Raw genomic sequence first — 19571 nt, 5'->3', positions numbered from 1 at the left:
TACATGAACACTGAAGGGGCTTCCTCAGTCTAGAAATCAAATGCGAGATAGATGTGAGAGGTTTGCAACAGCTTGAACAGCCTGGGAAATGGGGACGAGGAAAAATTTGTCTTGATTTGTCACCAAACAGGAACTCGAGGGCCTGGAAACGTTATTAGACAGAAACTAAATATATGTGGAAGGGCAACATAGAAAAAGGGTCTGCGACAAGCCAATGGAGAAGCAGCATACCGGACAGAGGTGTGCAAGAAACACATTGCACTGGAGAGAGTCTGATGGAAACCTCACACCTCGCATACAGCACTGCCCAGGAATAAAACAAAACTTCACCCAGGCACAGCCACACGGTCGTGCAGAATCAGGGTTCCTCCTTCCTCCACTCAGCAACTCCCAGCAAAACAGGAGTGCAAAAATCTTAGCCCTGGTAGAGGGGATCCACTTTATCAAGCCCCTAAACACCAAGGGGCTTGATAAACACAACAGAACAGTTGATCAAACAACAGAGAACAGTTATCAACACAACAGTTGCTAACACAACAGAAAACTCTGTTTTCTTTGGGGTAAAGCTGGAACAGGGGAGGGACCTCTGGAGGGAATGGAGGGGGATGGGACAACAGGGAGCGATGGTGGAGAAGTGTCCTGTGCCCCGTGCAGGGCCCAGCACTCACCGGTGTTGCAGCACAGCCACCCGGAATGGTCACCGGTCGTCAGCGGGTGAAATCCCACTGTCACCCGCATGCTGTCGCCAGCGCCCAGAGTTCCCGTGGTCGGAACCACGGAGAAAGGACTGCAACACAAAGAGAGGGCAGCAGCTGCAACGCTCTGCTTCCTTTTGTTGCTCTTTCCCAGCCCTGTTATCACCCAAAGGTGTTTTGCGCAAGGACAGATCCTCACCTCTGGGTGCTCAGCTGGTAATGAGCTGCCCGGTTACCAACATTGCGAACCAGCAGAGTCTTCTGGGTGCTGTACTTGACCGGACAGGCCGAGAAGTCCAGCTGCTCAGGGAAGTTCAGGATAGCTCGGCCACCAATGGCCCGAATTGGCACAACTATCCTTTCGCTTTCAGTCATGCAGACGAGCTGGTGGGAATAATCCTGCAGGAGAAGAAACTAGCTCAGCACAGGACATTTAGTGCCATCCCCATGGCAGAAGAAAAACCGTTTCCTATAACCCTTCAAGGGCATCAGTTTACCTATTCCACCCTAAAATGAACACTAACTTCTACTAATATGTCGCATTTTAAAGGCACCAGTGCACTTTGCAAAACCTATCTCAGTGGCATTAAGCTCTTGTGTCACTTGGGTCATCCAGAGAACTGCCCTAGGCCACCATAATTTTTACTCTAAATTTTAATGATGTTAAATAATTCCTAAGTCCCTTCTAAGGAACATGGAGCTAGGGAACTCAGGACATTCCTCTTTAGGTTTCTGTATTCCCACTGTTTGAGAATAGGACAAAGTGTTAAACTGACTCTAAGCAGCAAAAAGAAGATGAGGAAACAGCTGCACCCAAAAAGCTCCTGCACCTCTGGCCTGGTATAGAAACATCAGTTGGCTCAGAACTGCCCTCTACCTTTGCCTCTCTAACTGAGTCAGGAGAAGAACAGCGCTAAGAGGTGGCAGCATGCTGTTGGAAAGAGCCTCTGTTTTCCTGCAAGGCTTCCTCCCTTCCATGCCATGTCCTAAACCCTTCTGTATGAACAAGCCTCTGGATCACAGCACTGAGATCGCACTTGCCAGGGCCCCAGCACCGCTGTTCAAACCTCCACACAAAAGCACCTTTGGCAGGGAACGGCTGCCAGGTGACAGAGCCACCAGAGTGACAGGCATGAAGACAGAGGCACAGCAGTGTCACTGCTCTGGGCTCACAGCTCTGCCTGCAGGTTGCGCCTGACCTACACGAGCTCTTTCATGCCGTCGTGTCCACTCAGCAGCCGCTCGAGTGACCCGGCAGAGGTGACACGGCGACGGTGGAAGGCACTGCCTTCGGTTCCTCGCAGGGTTTTCCAGGAGTGCCTCCAGAGGAGCGACCGGACGGCTAACCCACTGAAGGATGAGGCTGACTCTTTTTGGGGGCGAACGTCGGGGTTTTATTAGAAATTCCAGGAGCTCCATCAAAACTCAACAGAAGCCAACCAACGAGAGCCCCGAGAGGGACTCTGAAACAACTTATAAAGGGGGGAGTGGAAGGGGAGAACAACCAATGGGGTGAAACTGGGGTGTGGCTTTCGAGAAGATGGATGGGATTAACAACCTATTAGGGGAAAGTAGGGGAGGGGTCCCTGGTCCTGATCCAATCACTCGACGCCCCTGATGGAAGTTTCTGGGTGGTGGGAATGGGCTGCCGAGTGATGGACAGGGCACCAGGGAGGGGACTCAGGAATGACTCAGCAGTTCTGCTGAGTCAAGGGGCAGGCTTAGGGAGGAGTGACAGGGGTTGAACCAAAGGGATATGGGGGAGTAACAGGGACAAACCATTCTTAGAACATAGGCAACAACAACAGTATAACCAAACATAATAAAACACAATACAACAAATCAGCAATCAAGCAATCAGTGCAGGACTGCTTCTGATGCCTTGAATCAAGAAGCCAGATAAGAACAGCAAGCCAAGAGAAGAGAAAAATGGGGAGCCAGGAAAAAGGACCAAGAAGACCTTTTCAAAAGTAGATGAAAAAGAAGATCACTTAAGAAAGGTCATTATTTTTGCTTCCAAGATCTGTACCATCTAGATAGGGCCAGACTTGCTCAAATTATCCTGAATGACAGAGAGTGTTTGTCCTGTGAACTCCCACCTGCTCTTTGGGCATTTGTTTCCTCTTCAGTTTCATTGGATTGAGGCAGTGACCTTTTCAGAGAGTGGGGAGGAGCTCTCAGAACTCCCCTAACCCCATCCCTGCACAACACTCAGAACTCCCAGCAAGGAGATGTCCCTGCTGTGTGAGTCCAAGAGAGGCAAGAAAGGAACGTTGTAGCAAGAGTGAGGTGCACAGAAATGTGTCCAAGTTTTCCTTCTCTCTGTTCATCAGCATTTGTTTTCTCGGTCTGGGCTCACAGGCCCCTCCAGACAAGAAAACAGAGGGATCTCCTTGACAGAGCCTCAGCAGTGGGGCATCTTCAGTCCAGGGAGCTCCAGACCCCAAGGGACCTTTGTGGCCCTGACTCCAGCGCTGCCTGCAGGGCTGGATCTGCGCCCACACAGGAGATGAGAGAGAACAGCTGGCTTGGAACCTCTTCTAGCTGGGACCAGCCGTGTCTCTCAAGGCTTTGGGCAGAGCTTGAGCTTCCCCCCACCAACATGCCCAGGTGCCCAAGGGCAGGTTGGTGAGAGCAGCACAGGTGAGTGCCCAGCCTGACAGAAGGAATTGCTGTGGCAAAGGGAAAGGGAGAGAACACACGCTCCGGGCTTCAGCTGCACATTGCTTTAACTTGGCTCCGGTGGCACAGCCCGGCAAGAGCCTGAGGCAACACACGGCGTTCCCTACTGCACCAGGACAGCCCCCACCAACAGGAGCAGGGCACAAAGAGGTGGGGAGGGGGTCTGCAGCTTCACAGCGCTGCTGGACAACAGGGGCAGGGAGAGGAGGGACGCGAGGGGAATTTCCAGCCTTAACACAGCCCCAGTGGCTACTTACAGTAAAAGACTTCAGCATTTCCCTGGACCAAGGACGAGGTGTCGGTGTCTTTTTTGGGAATCCAGAAGCCATTTTGAAGGGAGGATATCCCAGATGAGCGACAAAGCCTCAACGAAACTGGAAGGAGCAACAATGGAACTCTCAAAATCCAGAACCCAATTCATGGCAGATTCAAGGCATATACTGGTGCTAAAAATTTTATAGCATTTGAAAGTAGCTAAATGCTTGTTTGGTGTAAGTAGCTAGTATTGTCAGGCCTCTAGTTGGGCTTTACTTGAACTATATGGCTATGTTGTGCAATTCACAGATGGATCCTACTGAAACCAGGAGCTAAAAATCTGAACATTAATAATAGTTAGAAGAGACCAAGCTCTCAGGACTCCTGTGCAGAGACTAATGCTCTGCGTGTTCAGGACTCCTTTGCAGAGACAAATGCTCTGCGTTTTGAGGAATCCTTTGCAGAGACCAATGCTCTGCGTGTTCAGGAATCCTTTGAAGAGACCAATGCTCTGCGTGTTCAGGAATCCTTTGCAGAGACAAATGCTCTGCGTGTTCAGGAATCCTGTGCAGAGACCAATGCTCTGCGTTTTGAGGAATCCTTTGCAGAGACCAATGCTCTGCGTTTTGAGGAATCCTGTGCAGAGACCAATGCTCTGCATTTTGAGGAATCCCTTGCAGAGACCAATGCTCTGCGTTTTGAGGAATCCTTTGCAGAGACCAATGCTCTGCGAACAATTCGCTTGTGAATGGCGAGTGTAGCCGCCTGCACGAGCCCAGGCTGGCACAAGCAGCCAGGAGCGCGGTCTGTGGCCACTGAGCTGTTCCGCAGCACAGCAGCCCCGCACGTCACAGCCGCCGCCGCCGCCGCGTTCGCGGTTACCAGGCACCCACGGCACCCGATCGTCGGGGCCGGGCGGGGCCGGGCCGGGCCGAGCCGCAGCGATTTTCAAAGGCGATCCTCACTTGAGCTACTGACTTGACTTTGGTGCTTTCTGAAGAGTTTTTCTCCAAGTATTTAGGAAAGCTTCAAATGTGGTGATAAAGGCACCCCTGGCAGGCCTATCCATTGCTCTTGGGGTAGCACTAGTATTCTACCCTGGCTGGAACACCAGGAGGGGCTGAGGGAGCTGGGAAAGGGCCTCAGCCTGGGAAAAAGGAGGCTCAGGGGGGACCTTCTAGCTCTGCATTACTCCCTGACAGGCGGGGACAGGAGGGTGCTGCGAGTTCAGGAGGCGCCGGAGCGGCGTGGCTCCCACTGTCCCCTCTTCCACAACTCCCTACAACTCCCTTCTACCTCTCCACGTCCCTGCCCCCCCATTTCTGTGACCCTGAGACCCCCCTGCACTCCCATTCCTGAGAACTGAGACGTCCTTTTACCCCTTTGCCCGGCCGGCACTGAGACGCCCCTGTCCCTCGGCTGTGCCCTGTCCCTCGGCTGTCCCCTGTCCCTGTCCCCTGTCCCTCGGCTCTGTGGGCTGGGGGTGGCAGCAGGACCTGGGGCAGCCCTGGGGGAGAACAGCCCTGAGCCCCAGCTCAGCCAGTTCCCCCAGTTCCCCTCAGGTCACTCCCAGCCACTTTCAGTTACACTCACTATGTTCCCAGTATCATCCTGGTCACTCCCAGTATGATTCCAGTTGCTCTCAGTGGCCCCTAGCATAGACCCAGTCACTCCAAGTATGATCCCAGTATGAGCCCACTATGATCCCAGTCTTCCCCAGCATGGTCCCAATCAATCCCAGTTGCCCCCAGTGTAGACTCAGTCACTCCCAGTTGCTCTCAGTGTGTTCCCAGTCACTCCCAGTACAGTTACAGACACTCCCAGTACATCCCAGATGACCTCAGCATACTCCTAGTCATTCCCAGTCACATCCACTCAGCCCAGTAAGGTTCCAGTTTCCAGCAGTATGATCCCAGTCACTCTCAGCCACTCCCAATCAATCCGGGTTGGTGCCACTATGATCCCTGTTGCCCCAGTTCTGGTCCTGCTGGGTCCCAGTGTGCTCTGATCCTGCTCCCTGTGGCTCCCAGTCCTGGGTGCGGTGTGTCCCGCTGTATCCCGGTGTCCCACTCCATCCCAGCCTGTCCCAGCCCACGCCGGTCCCTCCCGGCAGCCGCTGCCGTTTCCCAGATCCTGCCCCTCCCGCCCCCGGAGCTGCAGCCGGACGCCCCCCAAGATGCTGCCGGGGCTCGGGGGCTTCGTGTTGGGCTTCGTCTGCTGGGCTGGGGCTCAGCTTCCCCTGCGGGAGAAGGGGAGGAGGGTCCGGGGGTCGTGTCCCCCCTGGGAGCGCGTCTGACTCCCCCATGTCCCCCCATGCCGGGGTCACCCCCTTTTCTCTCCCCAGAGTCCTGCCCCAGCTCCTGCTCCCCTCTGGGAGGGGCTTCGGGGAGCCCCCCTGGGACCCCGTTGGAATCCCCATTCCTGGGGTCCTGCGGGACCCCCCCGCAGCTCCTTCCCCACTTCCAGGACCCCCTGTACCCCCTTATCCTGCCCTGACATCCCCTGCACTCCCTTTGCCGGCTCTCCTCCTCTGGCAGCCCCTGGATCCCCCGTTTCCCTGACTCCGGCCACCCCCGGACCCCCATTCCCGGCCAGCCCGGGGCACCTCACCCCCAGGCCTCCCTTTGCTGGGAAACCCGGCCTGGGCACGGGGCTCTGCAGCCGCTCTGCGATCTGTGATGGGCCCAAGGAAAGGGAGAGAAGAGCGAGAGGCACAGAAGGGGATCGCCAGTCAGGGATCGCAGTCCCAGCGCCCGCTCCTGCTCCGCCGGGGCTGGGAGCCGCAGCCGCAGGAAAAAATGGATCCGCGGATGGCGGGGCTTGCCCCGCTTCGGGCCGAAGCCGGCGGGTTCCAGGCAGGCTTGGAGCGCAGGGCCCGGCAGCTGAGCCCAGCCCGGCCCGGGGGTCCCGCAGGGAGCGGCCGAGGAGCTGCCGGGGGATGCCAGGAGGGGATCCCGGGGAATTCTCTGGAATTCCCCCGTCCCCTCCCCCCTCGCTCCCTCGGGCACTTTTGCTTCGGCCTTTCCCGCCCTGCGCCGCCGGGATCTGCCCGGTGCCCGGTGACGTCATTGCAGCCTCGGGCTGCCATTGGCGGGCAGCAAAGAGCGGCGCCAATGGCGGGGCCGGAGGCGGCTCTGGGGGCGGGGCCGCAGCGGAGCAGAGCGATGGCTCCAGCGCTGGGGCTGGGGGCGCTCCTGGGGCTCCGGGGGGGGCGGCGAGAGGTGAGAGGGACCCCCGGCACCGGGACTCTTTGATCGCCCGTTCCGGAGCACCGAGGGGCCCCTGAACCCCCATTCCTGGGCGCCGTCATCCCCCCGCGCCCCCATTCCCGGCATGGGTTCCACCCTGCACCCCCTTATCCGGCACCAACAACCCCTGCACCCCCTTCCCGGCCATCCCGCCTCTCTCAGCCCCCAGAGCCCCCTTTTCCTTCGCCCACAGACCCCCTGGACCCCTATTCCTGCCTTTCCCAACACCCAGTCCCTGCTTTCCTCAACACCGAAAACACCCGGGACCCCTAGTCCCAGCCATCCGGGTTTTCCATCAGGATCCTCGAGTCCAGCTGCTGGCCCTGCACAGGACACCCCAACAATGCCAGCCTGGGCCTGGCAGTGGTGTCCAAACACTGCTGGAGTGCAGAGAGCCCTGGAGCTGTGACCCTTCCCTGGGGAGCCTGGTCAATGTCCCAGCAGCCTCTGGGGAAAAACCTTTTCCTGAGATCCAACCTAAGCCTGCCCCGACTCAGTTGCAGCCGCTCCCTCCACTCCTGTCCCTGGGCACCAGAGTGAAGAGGTTCCCACAGCTCCCAGCCAGGGACCCGCTGCCAAGGCTGCTGCCATGGCCACCAGGGCTGGCACCAGCTGGGATGCTCAGTCTCCACCAGCCAGGGTTTAGGAATGGGATTCCCCAATTTCCTGCTCCTGCTAAAACCGCCCTGCTACTCGCTGCCCTCCCGCCTCCCATGGAAAGCACAAAAGGCAAAGATCCCTGGCTGGGATAAGAACAATTTATTGGGAACAGCAACCACATAAGGAAGAAATAGGAACACAAACAATATTGAACACAGAAGAGATAAGAAAACTACACCACCACCGACTGTCTCTTCCCAGCCACCTATTCCCTCCTACCTGGAAAGGCCACCCTCCTCCTTAGGAGAGAGAGAGAGAGTCCCTTTCCTGCCCCTGGCAATGACCTGAGGTGGGAGTGAATGTTATGACAGCACCACGGCCAGACCCTCATGTTCTTTGAGCCCACCTCATGTCATTGCCAGAGGCAGGAAAACAGACAGGTTTCTTCCCAGTATGGATCACAGGGAACATGGGTCACCAGGGCTCTTCCCAATGTTGGTCCTCCAATGGGGGATGAACCTGGAGCAGTGCACAAAGCTCTTCCTGCAGTCAGGCCATTTGCAGGCCTTCCCTTACTGGTGCCTCCGTTGGTGTTCAGTCAAGTGAGAGTTCCTGGAGAAGCTCTTCCCACACTCGGGACACTCGTAGGGCTTCTCCCCAGTGTGGATGCGGCGGTGGCTGATGAGGTGGGAGTTTTGCTTGAAGCCCTTCCCACAGTCAGGGCAGCGGAAGGGCCTCTCATCTGTGTGAATCCGCTCATGCAGAAGGAGATGGGAGCTGGTGTGAAACCTCTTCTGACACTCAGGACACTCGTAGGGCCTCTCCCTGGTGTGGATGCGTTGGTGGGTGACAAGGTGTGAGTTTTGCTTGAAGCCCTTCCCGCAGTCAGGGCAGCAGAAGGGCCTCTCATCTGTGTGAATCCGCTGGTGCAGGATCAGATGGGAGCTGATCCGAAACCCCTTCTGACACTCAGGACACTCGTACGGCCTCTCCCCGGTGTGGGTGCGTTGGTGGGTGATGAGCTCAGAGCTGCACCTGAAGCCCTTCCCACATTCCCCACACTTGTAGGGCCATTCCCCAGTGTGGATCATCTGGTGGCGGATCAGGGTGCTGCTCTGGCTGAAGCTCTTCCCACACTCCAAGCACTTGTAGGGCTTCTCCCCATCACGAAGCTGCTCATTCACCACCAGCTCCGACATCTGGCTGAAGCTTTGTCCACTTTCCTGGCACAGACTGGGTCTCTCCTCCTCAGAGCACCCTGGGTTGGGTTTGGAGCCGCTCCTCCTGTGGGATCTCTGGCGCTTTTCCTCCCCATTGGATTCCAGCACTGTGGAACCACTTGAAACGGCCTCTTCCATGAGGCTCTGCTGCGGGGATTTGTCCTCCCTGGTCTCCATCTTCAGCTCCTTGTCTGGGGGAGGAAGAACAAGGACAGGATGGGATTTGCCTCCATGCCAGAGGGAAGGGGAAGGAGATGCCCCCAGTGCATCCCCGGGCGGTCGACGCTGGCAGCGGGGTTGTCCTGCAGCCGGGGGCAATGCTGGGCTGGGAGATGGAGCAGGAGAGGGGGGGAAAGGGGCAGTGATTTCCTCCTCACCTGCCTGGGTGTCCTGGGGCATTGTCACGGTCTGAAATAACAGGTGTCTGCTAAGGAAGACAGGATCCTCTCTTGAAATAGAAAATGTAAACCCCTTCCCTGCAAATAATGATGATTTTGAAATTAAGGGTTTCTCAGGGAAAAATATGGGCATAGGAATAACAGTTCTTTCCTAGAAAAACACAACTGCGAGAGCATAAAATAAAAACCACTGACTGAGTCAGAATAGGACTTGGCACCCTGTGGGTCAGGATGTTGGCAGCAGTCCCATGAAATGGGGGCTGCAGTCCTCCTGCAGTATGACAGGTGTGGTTGTGTTGAAGCAGTGATCCTGTAGAAGGGTGAAGTTTTCCTCTGAAGGTCCAGTGGTGGTGTTGTTGGGAATCTTCCTCTGGGAATTCAGTGGAGAAGAAAAGCTGCTCCACTGAGAATGCAGTGGGAAAAGGATGCCGATGGTGTTCAAAGTCCGAGATTATAAACAGGCAGGAATGCTTGGCCCCTCCCCCTGGGCGGAGCATCTCACAATGGGATGATGTCATTTTTCTCAGTCCTGCAGGGACATTCAATGGCCCATTAAGAGAAGATATTTCCTGCAGGAAAGATTGGTTCTGGAAGAGATAAAGAAAACTGGTCAATTAACAGAAGATAACTGTATCACTTCTAAGAGATGGGAATTGATTACACACGCCCAGCTACATCATGTAATTTAGAGATATTGACCCTTGTTCTGCCACTGCAAGATTTGGGAGAAAATACCTTGGACCACTATTTTTCCATTTTCACAGACCTTGGAGAGGACCCAAAAATCTCCCAAGATGGGGTTTGGAGGCCTCATCACACAACCAGCAGGTAGAGGCTGCGGGCTCTGGGCTCAGTGATATGGTGACTGAGGAGAGAACAGGAGTAGCCTGGGAGGGGCTGAAGGGTGGTTTCAGAGATGGTGGAGCTTTTCTTCCTAGAGGAGATAAGCATGAGAAGGAAATAATGGCACCAAGGGCAGCTGGAGAGGCCCAGACTGGAGAGCAGGAGAAAGGAATTTCTCTCCCAGGGCAGGGCTGGGACTCTGTGAGTCCATTCTCTGAGGCCAGGGGTGCCCAGGGCTGTCCTGCAGAGCAGGGTCCTGCAGCCCAGGGCGCTGTGCTGGGCCAGGGCCTCTGCTGCCTGCCAGGGACAGCTCTCAGCCAGCCCTGGGTGCTTCTCACAGCACTGGGGGACAAGATCTGGCCAGAAGGAGACAGCTGGTAAGGCTTGGAAGTGTTCTCCTTCTGTGCTGAGGATGCTGCATTGTTCAGGACTGCTCCCAGCACGACATTGAACACCAAAACATTTCCAATTAGATTCTACAGGGAGAACAGCAAGGCAGGGGCTGCATAAAAGGGAAAATCCTTCTTTTTTAATCTACTGCTCTGGGATGTCTGGATGAGAAATTGCACATAGATATTTGTCTCAGTTCAGGTGAAGAAAATAAACAAGTTTTCTCTCAGATCTGAATGAAGCAGGCAGTGACAGAAATCAGCACAGCGGCCTTTAGAGGAAGCATCTGTGTTGCTTTTCCAGCCTGCTCAGGGTTGCTCTGACGTTGCCATCAGAGCCTGCAGAGCCAGAGCTGCCCCTGGGCAGTGCCTGAGCTGGGAGGGCTCTGTAGGGCAGAGCTGAGCCCCCAGGGCTGGGCTGGGCTCTGGCAGCTCAGGCAGGGCCCAGCCCAGGGCACAGGGAAGCAGCTGCTGGCAGGGACAGCTCCAGGCAGCAGAGTCCTGGGCAGGCAGTGGGGAAAATGTGCCCCCAAGCTGTGCTGCGATATTTAAAGTCCTCTCCAAACCCACCTAGTCCAGGATTACTTTTTTTACAGATGCCCATGCCAAGACAGCACAAATGTCCAACAGCAGCTCCATCAGCCACTTCCTCCTGCTGGCACTGGCAGACACGTGGCAGCTGCAGCTCCTGCACTTCTGCCTCTCCCTGGCCATCTCCCTGGCTGCCCTCCTGGGCAACGGCCTCATCATCAGCGCCGCAGCCTGCGGCCACCACCTGCACACGCCCATGTTCTTCTTCCTGCTCAACCTGGCCCTCAGCGACCTGGGCTCCATCTGCACCGCTGTCCCCAAAGCCATGCACAATTCCCTCTGGGACACCAGGACCAGCTCCTACACAGGATGTGCTGCACAGCTCTTTTTCTTTCTCTTCTTTATAGGAGAAGAGCTTTCCCTCTGGACGGTCAAAAATAGGGTAGAAACTGTTGCAAAATAGATAATAATATGCTGCTAAAAGGTTTGGTTATTATATTTTAAAAGGAGTTAAAAGGGTAGTTATAAGACAAACAGCACTCAACTTACTTTTCTTAAGTGCTCTTCTTTTCAAGCCCATTAGAAAAGGTCTTCTTGATCGTTTTCCCTGGCTCCCCATTTTTCTCTTCTCTTGGCTTGCTGTTCTTCTCTGGCTTCTTGATTCAAGGCATCAGAAGCAGTCCTGCGCTCATTGCTTGATTGCTGATTGTATCTCCTGGCCATCTAGTAAGTGCTTGAGTGCCCCTGGGAAGGTGTGAATTGTCCCAGCTGATAGCCATGCACTGAGGGTTCTGAGATAATGGCCCTGCAGCTGCCCCTCCCTCTGTCGGTTGGTGTTTCCCAGCTGGTGTTATCCTTATCAGGCTGGTGACTCATCTTGGGATCAGTTTTCCTTCCAGCCCCTGGTCTTTTTTCTTTTTGGCAAGGAGGCACTTGGTTTGAAGCTTGGCCAGAGCCACGGGTTGGCAGAGCAAGGTGCTCTGGATGCCTTCCAGCCTCACCAGGCCACATGGCATCGCCAGCACAGGCTGTCCCACATGGCCCCATCCCAGTGCCTGTTGCTCTGCTGCTCTGGACACCCATTTCTCTTTCTCACTCTGCTCTCCTGAGCACCCTTCTGTGCTTCAGTTCTTTCAGTGCTGCTGTGCCCTCAGCAGATGCTTTTCAAGGCCAGGGATCATGTTCCACTCTCCATTGGGTTTTTGCCCTGGTCAGATGGGAGTATTCAAGGGTGAGTGAGACTTCTTCAGCAATGCTTTTCTCTCTGGGTGCAGATCAGCCCTTGGAAGGGAACCGGGGAGTCCCAGGGGATGCGATGTTGTCATTTCTGCCCTGTCCCGGCCCCACTGGCCACCTGCTGTTCTTGGACCCAACAGCAACCCCACAAGGGAAGGATCCTGGGGGGGTCCCGGGCAAGACAAACAGCTCTTGAACCTTCTCCATCTCAAGGCATCACTGACAAAAGCCCACGGGCTCCTGAATGGGTCCTGGACATCCCTGCCAAGGATGAATGGAGACTCAGTGCCGGTCCCACGAGGGTGATTTGGCCACTCCTTCCCAGTGAGACCTTCCTAGGTCTTCAGCACAGACAGTCTGTGGCATCCTGTCATGCCTCCAGAAAGATGGATGGATTCTGCCCCTTTGGAATGGGGGTTTCCAAGCACAGTGCATCAGTGTCCACCAGAGACACATCCTTGATGCTGCCTTGGGGCTGCTGTGCCAGCCCACTGATCCCACCTGTGCCAGGGGCCCTGACTGTCCCTTTTGGATGCTGGGATGGACATAGGGCCTCTTGCTGCTCAGGGAAGGGATCTGTGGGGTTTGTTCCTGCCAAGCAGAATTGCCTAGAGCAGGGTGGCAAGTCTGAGCAGCCCTTCTGCTCTGCCTCACAGACACTGGAGCAGGAGCTCTCCTGCAGAAATGCTTTGGGGCCTTTGGGCTTCCTTCCAGGATCTGTACCTGAGCTTCCTCAACCACAGGGAGGTTCCCCATGCAACCTCCTCATGTCCAAGCCACCAGTGCTGCAGACAGAACCGGGGGTGACACATGGGCTGTGCCACCAGCACCTTTCCTTGGAGCAGGAAGAGGCTGACTCCCTGTGACTGAGACAGTGGCTGGAAACGAGAGGGAAAACACATCCTTCCTGAAAGGCTGCACAGCCATAGGAACAGATTCTGCAAAACTGAGAGAGAGCCCTGAGAGAAGCAGGGACATTCCCATGGGGTCCCCAAATATGGGGGGCCAATCTGCCCACACTGGGAGCCTCCGTGAATGTCCAGCTCGTTCTCCTGGGGCTGTCAGCACGGGGTCCATTGCCATCCGGTTCCAGCCCCCTGACTGGCACTGATCTCCAAGGAAGCCTGGACCAAAGTTCAGCCAAAGCCTCAGCCAAAGTTCCCCAGTTAGGACACTGCGGAGTCTTTCACAATTCCTTTTCAAGATGATGTCAGCACATCAGTGACATCATAGCACTTGTCCATCTAGTCAAGAATCCCCCATGGGGACACTCTGCTCTCTCATCAATGGAGCACAAAGCAGCAAGATTCCAGAGGAAAATCTTTGCCCATGGGCACTGCGGCTCCTTGGGCAAGCTGCAGAGCAAACAGTCAAGGCAGTGGCCTGAAATGTTTTCCCAGCTGGGTCACCAGAGATCCCGGATGCATCCACAGTGTCCCTGTGGAAAGAGAGAAGCAGGAGCCTTTCACTAATTTCACTTATGTCAAACAGGAATTGCAGCCATGGACATGTCTCGGGAACCACTTCTCCACTTCTTTTTTCCTTCTTCGAACCTGGGACAAATATCTGGATACTCCTGGGAAAAAAACCCAGGGACACTGGGATTCTCTGTGACTCAGGCAAGGCTCCCACAGGCTTCAGCACCCAAACCTTTGACCCCCACTGTGGTTCTCCTGAAAAATATGAGTGTCAATTCCCAAACAGGGCCACAGGAAGGTTTTATGGCCGGGCAGAAGTTAGAGGAGTGGCATGTGGTGAACAGTTGAAAAAGCAGAAGTTTCCAAGTCCTTGAACTTCAGAGGCTACAAGGAGAAAGCTTGAAGTATTTATGGTCCATTAATCTCTGTCTTCCCTCTGTTCATTTGGCACATTCCAAGTCCAGAGCAGATTATGGGAAGCAGACCTGCAGGAAAAGTTGAAGGCTCATTGCCAGAGAGAGGAAGAAAAGGGGAAGGAGGGAAAAGAATTCCAATTGCTTTTTTAGCACTAGGACCACAAAAAGCTCTTCACCCATTGTCAACATTGCAAGGGTGAGGCACGTTCCTCGTTTCTTATGCTAAAGTGCAGTAATTTGGAAATTGTGCCTGGATTAGAACAAAACCACAGGCCAATAACTGACCCACTTTGGTTCCCAAATCAGAAATCATGAAACTTCTCCCCAGATGTGTTTCCCTGCAGTAAAGAAGGCAGTTTGAAGACTTTTGTCCCAAGTTCCTTCTAAGTTCATGACTTCAGACAAATTGGAACCATCCCGGCAGCACAAAAGCAGCCACAATGAGCAGGATCAAATCCCCAGGTCATCCTTCAATGCAGTCGATCCACACCTTCCACAGCCCAGCAGCAATTCCTGCCTCTGCCCCCTGCGCTGGGTCAGCCTGAAGGGATCGCTCTGTTGTGCGGGGCCGGCTCCTGCAGCGCTCGGAGCCGCTCTGTGTCCCACAGCTCCAGAGCTGCGGGGCCTGTGCCACCTCTATTCCATGGCTGTAGTTCCTGTTCCACCACTGTTCCACCTTTCCATGCTCACTCCACTGCTGCTCAAAAGCTGTGTTGTGCTGTTTCAGCACACTTGCTCTGCTCCTCCACCACTGCTCCACTGCTGCTCCAACACTGCTCATCCACCACTGTTCCACTGCTCCTTCTCTGCTCCTCCCCTGCTCCCTTGTTGTTCCACGGCTGCTGCTTCTGATCTAGTGCTGCTGTCACAGCTGTGGTGTCACAGAGAGGGGAAGGTTGGGGTTGCCACAGCTGTGGTGTCACAGAGTCAGGGACAATGGGACTGCCACTGCTCGGGTGTCACAGACAGGGAAACACTGGGGTTGCCACGGCTGTGGTGTCACAGACAGGGGAACTCAGCAGCTGCCAGAGCTGTGGTGTCACAGAGAGGGGAATGTTGTGGCTGCCTCACACTGGTATCACACACATGGGAATGCTGGGGCTGCCACTGCTCTGTTGTCATACAGAGGAGAATGATGGGGCTGCCAATGCTGTGATGTCATGGTTTGACACTGGCGCAATGCCAGCGACCCCATGAAAATACACCTTCCCAAATAAATGCTGTGAGATGTTATCAGGAACAGAGCAGAGCAGGCCCAAGCTTAATAACAAAGGGAAAAAAAAACTTTATTTAACTACTACTACAGAAGATACACACACTAAATCCAGGATGAAGACCCTCTAAAACACCCGTCCTCCTCCCAATTTCCAAGACAACCACCATGAAACGTCACCCGGGATTCCTGTTCAAATTACCACCCTTCAGATAATCAATACTCAGTCTATCAAGGGAGAGAGAAGCCTCTCCTGTGCCATAGACCCCCCAGGAAACACAGTTGCCACCTCCTGTGTTTCCACATCACACACGGCAACCACCCAGAGTAAATCTGCCAGTGTGACACTCTCCTTTCCATGTCACAGGGCTCTCACCATCACGCATGGACAGACTGCTCATAGGGCTCCTGTAAGGATGCTTTGCCACAGACCCAAAGATACAACAGTTCAGCTTCTGATCTTGGGACTATAGTCCCCCCCATTTTCCCCTGGGGCCAAGGGTCCAGGAACAGAAATCATCTTCTTCCTGAAGACAGAGGGCATCACCATTCCCTCCTCAGCTTTCCTCTGTTCTTGCCATTCCTTCGCTGGTGGTTGCTGAAGCAGGTCTCCTTGGGTCACCACTGCATCCCCCTAAAATGCAGTCTCTATTGCAGGAGAATTTGGTTCAGTCGAGGGCTAACAAGAAAAGTCTAGCCAAAAGCTACTTCATCATCTCCTCCCACCTAAATATTTCTTCTTCTAACATCTCAGGTCCTGGACTGTCTCTCTTCCACTACAAATCGAGGAGGAGTAATATTTTACAAAGCCCTCATTTCCTGGAAAGGGTTAAAGGTTCAGACTCCCTGGATGGCTGAAATCCCTGCCCCGCATTCTCGACTCCCACGATGGGCATCATCCCCCCCCTTTCTGCATCTCCTCTGCCGGCAAATCTCCAGGTGCCGTCAGGCTCTCTGTCTCTTTCCCTCTGGGGGTGGGGGACAAAGGCATCTCTGCTTCTCTCCACCCTTCCGTTCGCAGGAGCTGGCTCGGTTCCAGACCTTCAGCCCCCTCGGCCGACCTGGACAAGGCCATGACTGGTCAGGGGAGAGTCTGCACTGCACTCTCTGATGACTGGAAACAAAGAGAGAGTTCCCCTGGGAGTTCTTGCTTTTAACCCCCTGTTAAAACCCCCTGAGAACCCTCTGTTCTCAGAGGCGTGTCCATATGTTCAGTGGTCACTCCAGGTGCCAATATCCAAACATGATCACTGATTGCTTTGACCCAACTTCCCGAAAAAAAAAATTCACTTCCATGTCAAACCACGACAGTAGAATCTACTTGGAAATGTTCTGCAGTTCAATGCCGTGCTGGGAGCAGTCCTGAACAATGCAGCATCCTCAGCACACAAGGAGAACACTTCCAAGCCTTACCAGCTGTCTCCTTGCAGCCAGATCTTGTCCCCCAGTGCTGTGAGAAGCACCCAGGGCTGGCTGAGAGCTGTCCCTGGCAGGCAGCAGAGGCCCTGGCCCAGCACAGCGCCCTGGGCTGCAGGACCCTGCTCTGCAGGACAGCCCTGGGCACCCCTGGCCTCAGAGAATGTACTCACAGAGTCTGTGGGCATTGGGATGTTCCAGCCTTAGGAGAACACTGCAGGAGCTGCAGCTGCATTGTCCTGCAGCCAGAGGTTCCTGTGTCAAGGGCTGGCAGTGATTGTGCCCCAGGCACTTCTCAGCACCTTCCCAGCCCTGACTGATTGAAGCTCTCTGTGCCTCTGGGCTGTGCCTGGGCTGGCTGCAGGCAGTGGCCCATCCCTGCTGGGCTGTGCACAGGAGCTGCCAAGCCACACAAAGCTTTGGGCTGCTCCAGGCTGCTCCTGGGGGACGTCTTGCACCACAGCCCTGCCCTGGGAGAGAAATTCCTTTCTCCTGCTGTCCAGTCTGGGCCTCCCCAGCTGCCCTTGGTGCCATTATTTCCTTCTCATGCTTATCTCCTCTAGGAAGAAAAGCTCCACCATCTCTGAAACCACCCTTCAGCCCCTCCCAGGCTACTCCTGTTCTCTCCTCAGTCTCCATGCCACTGAGCCCAGAGCCCACAGCCTCTGCCTGCTGGTTGTGTGATGAGGCCTCCAAACCCCATCTTGGGAGATTTTTGGGTCCTCTCCAAGGTCTGTGAAAATGGAAAAGTAGTGGTCAAAGGTATTTTCTCCCAAATCTTGCAGTGGCAGAACAAGGGTCAATATCTCTAAATTACATGATGTAGCTGGGCGTGTGTAATCAATTCCCATCTCTTAGAAGTGATACAGTTATCTTCTGTTAATTGACCAGTTTTCTTTATCTCTTCCACAACCAATCTTTCCTGCAGGAAATATCTTCTCTTAATGGGCCATTGAATGTCCCTGCAGGACTGAGAAAAATGACATCATCCCATTGTGAGATGCTCCGCCCAGGGGGAGGGGCCAAGCATTCCTGCCTGTTTATAATCTCGGACTTTGAACGCCATCGGCATCTTTTTCCCACTGCATTCTCAGTGGTGCAGCTTTTCTTCTCCACTGGATTCCCAGAGGAAGATTCCCAACAATACCACCACTGGACCTTCAGAGGAAAACTTCACCCTTCTACAGGATCATTGCTTCAACACAACCACACCTGTCATACTGCAGGAGGACTGCAGCCCCCATTTCATGGGACTGCTGTCAGCATCCTGACCCACAGGGTGTCAGGTCGTATTCTGACTCAGTCAGTGTTTTTTTTCCTTTGTCCAATAGCATTTGTATTTTAAATTACTTTCTAGGAAAGAACTGTTATTCCTATTCCCCTATCTTTGCCTAAGAGACACTTAAATTGAAAATAATAATAATTTGGCAGGAGGGAGGTGGTTAATATTTTCCATTTCAAGGGAGACTCCTGCCTTCCTTAGCAGACACCTGTCTTTTCAAACCGTGACAATGCCCCAGGACACCCAGGCAGGTGAGGAGGAAGTCACTGCCCCTTTCCCCCCCTCTCCTGCTCCATCTCCCAGCCCAGCATTGCCCCCAGCTGCAGGACAACCCCGCTGCCAGCGCCGACCGCCCGGGGATGCACTGGGGGCATCTCCTTCCCCTTCCCTCTGGCATGGAGGCAAATCCCATCCTGTCCTTGTTCTTCCTCCCCCAGACAAGGAGCTGAAGATGGAGACCAGGGAGGACAAATCCCCGCAGCAGAGCCTCATGGAAGAGGCCGTTTCGAGTGGTTCCACAGTGCTGGAATCCAATGGGGAGGAAAAGCCCCAGAGATCCCGCAGGAAGAGGGGCTCCAAACCCAGCCCAGAGTGCTCTGAAGAGAAAAGACCCAGTCTGTGCCAGGAAGGTGGACAGAGCTTCAGCCAGAGCTCGAAGCTGGTGGTGAATGAGCAGTTTCATGACAGGGAGAAGCCCTACAAGTGCTTGGAGTGTGGGAAGAGCTTCAGCCGGAGCTCCAACCTGATCCGCCACCAGATGATCCACACTGGGGAATGGCCCTACAAGTGTGGGGAATGTGGGAAGGGCTTCAGCTGCAGCTCTGAGCTGATCCGCCACCAGATGATTCACACTGGGGAACGACCCTACAAGTGTCCTGAGTGTCAGAAGAGGTTTCGGATCAGCTCCCATCTCATCCTGCACCAGCGGATTCACACCGAGGAGAGGCCCTTCCGCTGCCCCGACTGCAGGAAGGGCTTCAAGCAAAACTCCCACCTCATCAGCCACCGCCACATCCACACCGGGGAGAAGCCCTATGAGTGTCCCCAGTGTGGGAAGAGCTTCTCCAGGAACTCTCACTTGACTGAACACCAACGGACACACCGGTAAGGGAAGGCCTGCAAATGCCCTGACTGCAGGAAGAGCTTTGTGCACTGCTCCAGCTTCATCCCCCATTGGAGGACCAACGTTGGGAAGAGCCCTGGTGACCCATGTTCCCTGTGATCCATGCTGGGAAGAAACCTGTCTCTTTTCCTGCCTCTGGCAATGACATGATGTGGGCTCAAAGAACAAGAGGGTCTGGCTGTGGTGCTGTCATAACATTCACTCCCACCTCAGGTCATTGCCAGGGGCAGGAAAGGGACTCTCTCTCTCTCTCTCTCTCTCTCCTGAGGAGGAGGGTGTCCTTTCCAGGTAGGAGGGAATAGGTGGCTGGGAAGAGACAGTCGGTGGTGGTGTAGTTTTCTTATCTCTTCTGTGTTCAATATTGTTTGTGTTCCTATTTCTTCCTTATGTGGTTGCTGTTCCCAATAAATTGTTCTTATCCCAGCCGGGGATCTTTGCCTTTTGTGCTTTCCATGGGATGCGGGAGGGCAGCGAGTAGCAGGGCGGTTTTAGCAGGAGCAGGAAATTGGGGAATCCCATTCCTAAACCCTGGCTGGTGGAGACTGAGCATCCCAGCTGGTGCCAGCCCTGGTGGCCATGGCAGCAGCCTTGGCAGTGGGTCCCTGG

General features: G+C 54.6%; 2 protein-coding genes across 2 annotated transcripts in view; one reads left to right on the top strand and one right to left on the bottom strand.

Moving 5' to 3' along the window:
* LOC128821200 (zinc finger protein 208-like) overlaps nucleotides 1-8620 on the bottom strand; it is a 1118338-nt gene extending 1109718 nt beyond the window's left edge. The window contains exon 1 of the mRNA XM_054002161.1: nucleotides 8060-8620. Coding sequence (XP_053858136.1) covers nucleotides 8060-8571 — 512 coding nt within the window. The 5' untranslated portion in view covers nucleotides 8572-8620. The remainder of the gene's footprint in view (nucleotides 1-8059) is intronic.
* Nucleotides 8621-18182: 9562 nt separating this feature from the next.
* LOC128821199 (zinc finger protein with KRAB and SCAN domains 1-like) lies at nucleotides 18183-18787 on the top strand (the record flags this gene model as incomplete). The annotated part of the gene is made up of 1 exon (XM_054002160.1): nucleotides 18183-18787. A coding segment is annotated over exon 1 (494 nt), but the record flags the coding sequence as incomplete, so codon positions are not given.
* Between the last annotated feature and the right edge of the window lie 784 nt (nucleotides 18788-19571).

This window comes from Vidua macroura, chromosome 36 (assembly GCF_024509145.1).
Source record: "Vidua macroura isolate BioBank_ID:100142 chromosome 36, ASM2450914v1, whole genome shotgun sequence".
Classification (NCBI taxonomy): Eukaryota; Metazoa; Chordata; class Aves; order Passeriformes; family Viduidae; genus Vidua; species Vidua macroura.
Note: the sequence above shows the minus strand (reverse complement) of the source record. Positions and strands in the feature narration are given on the sequence as shown.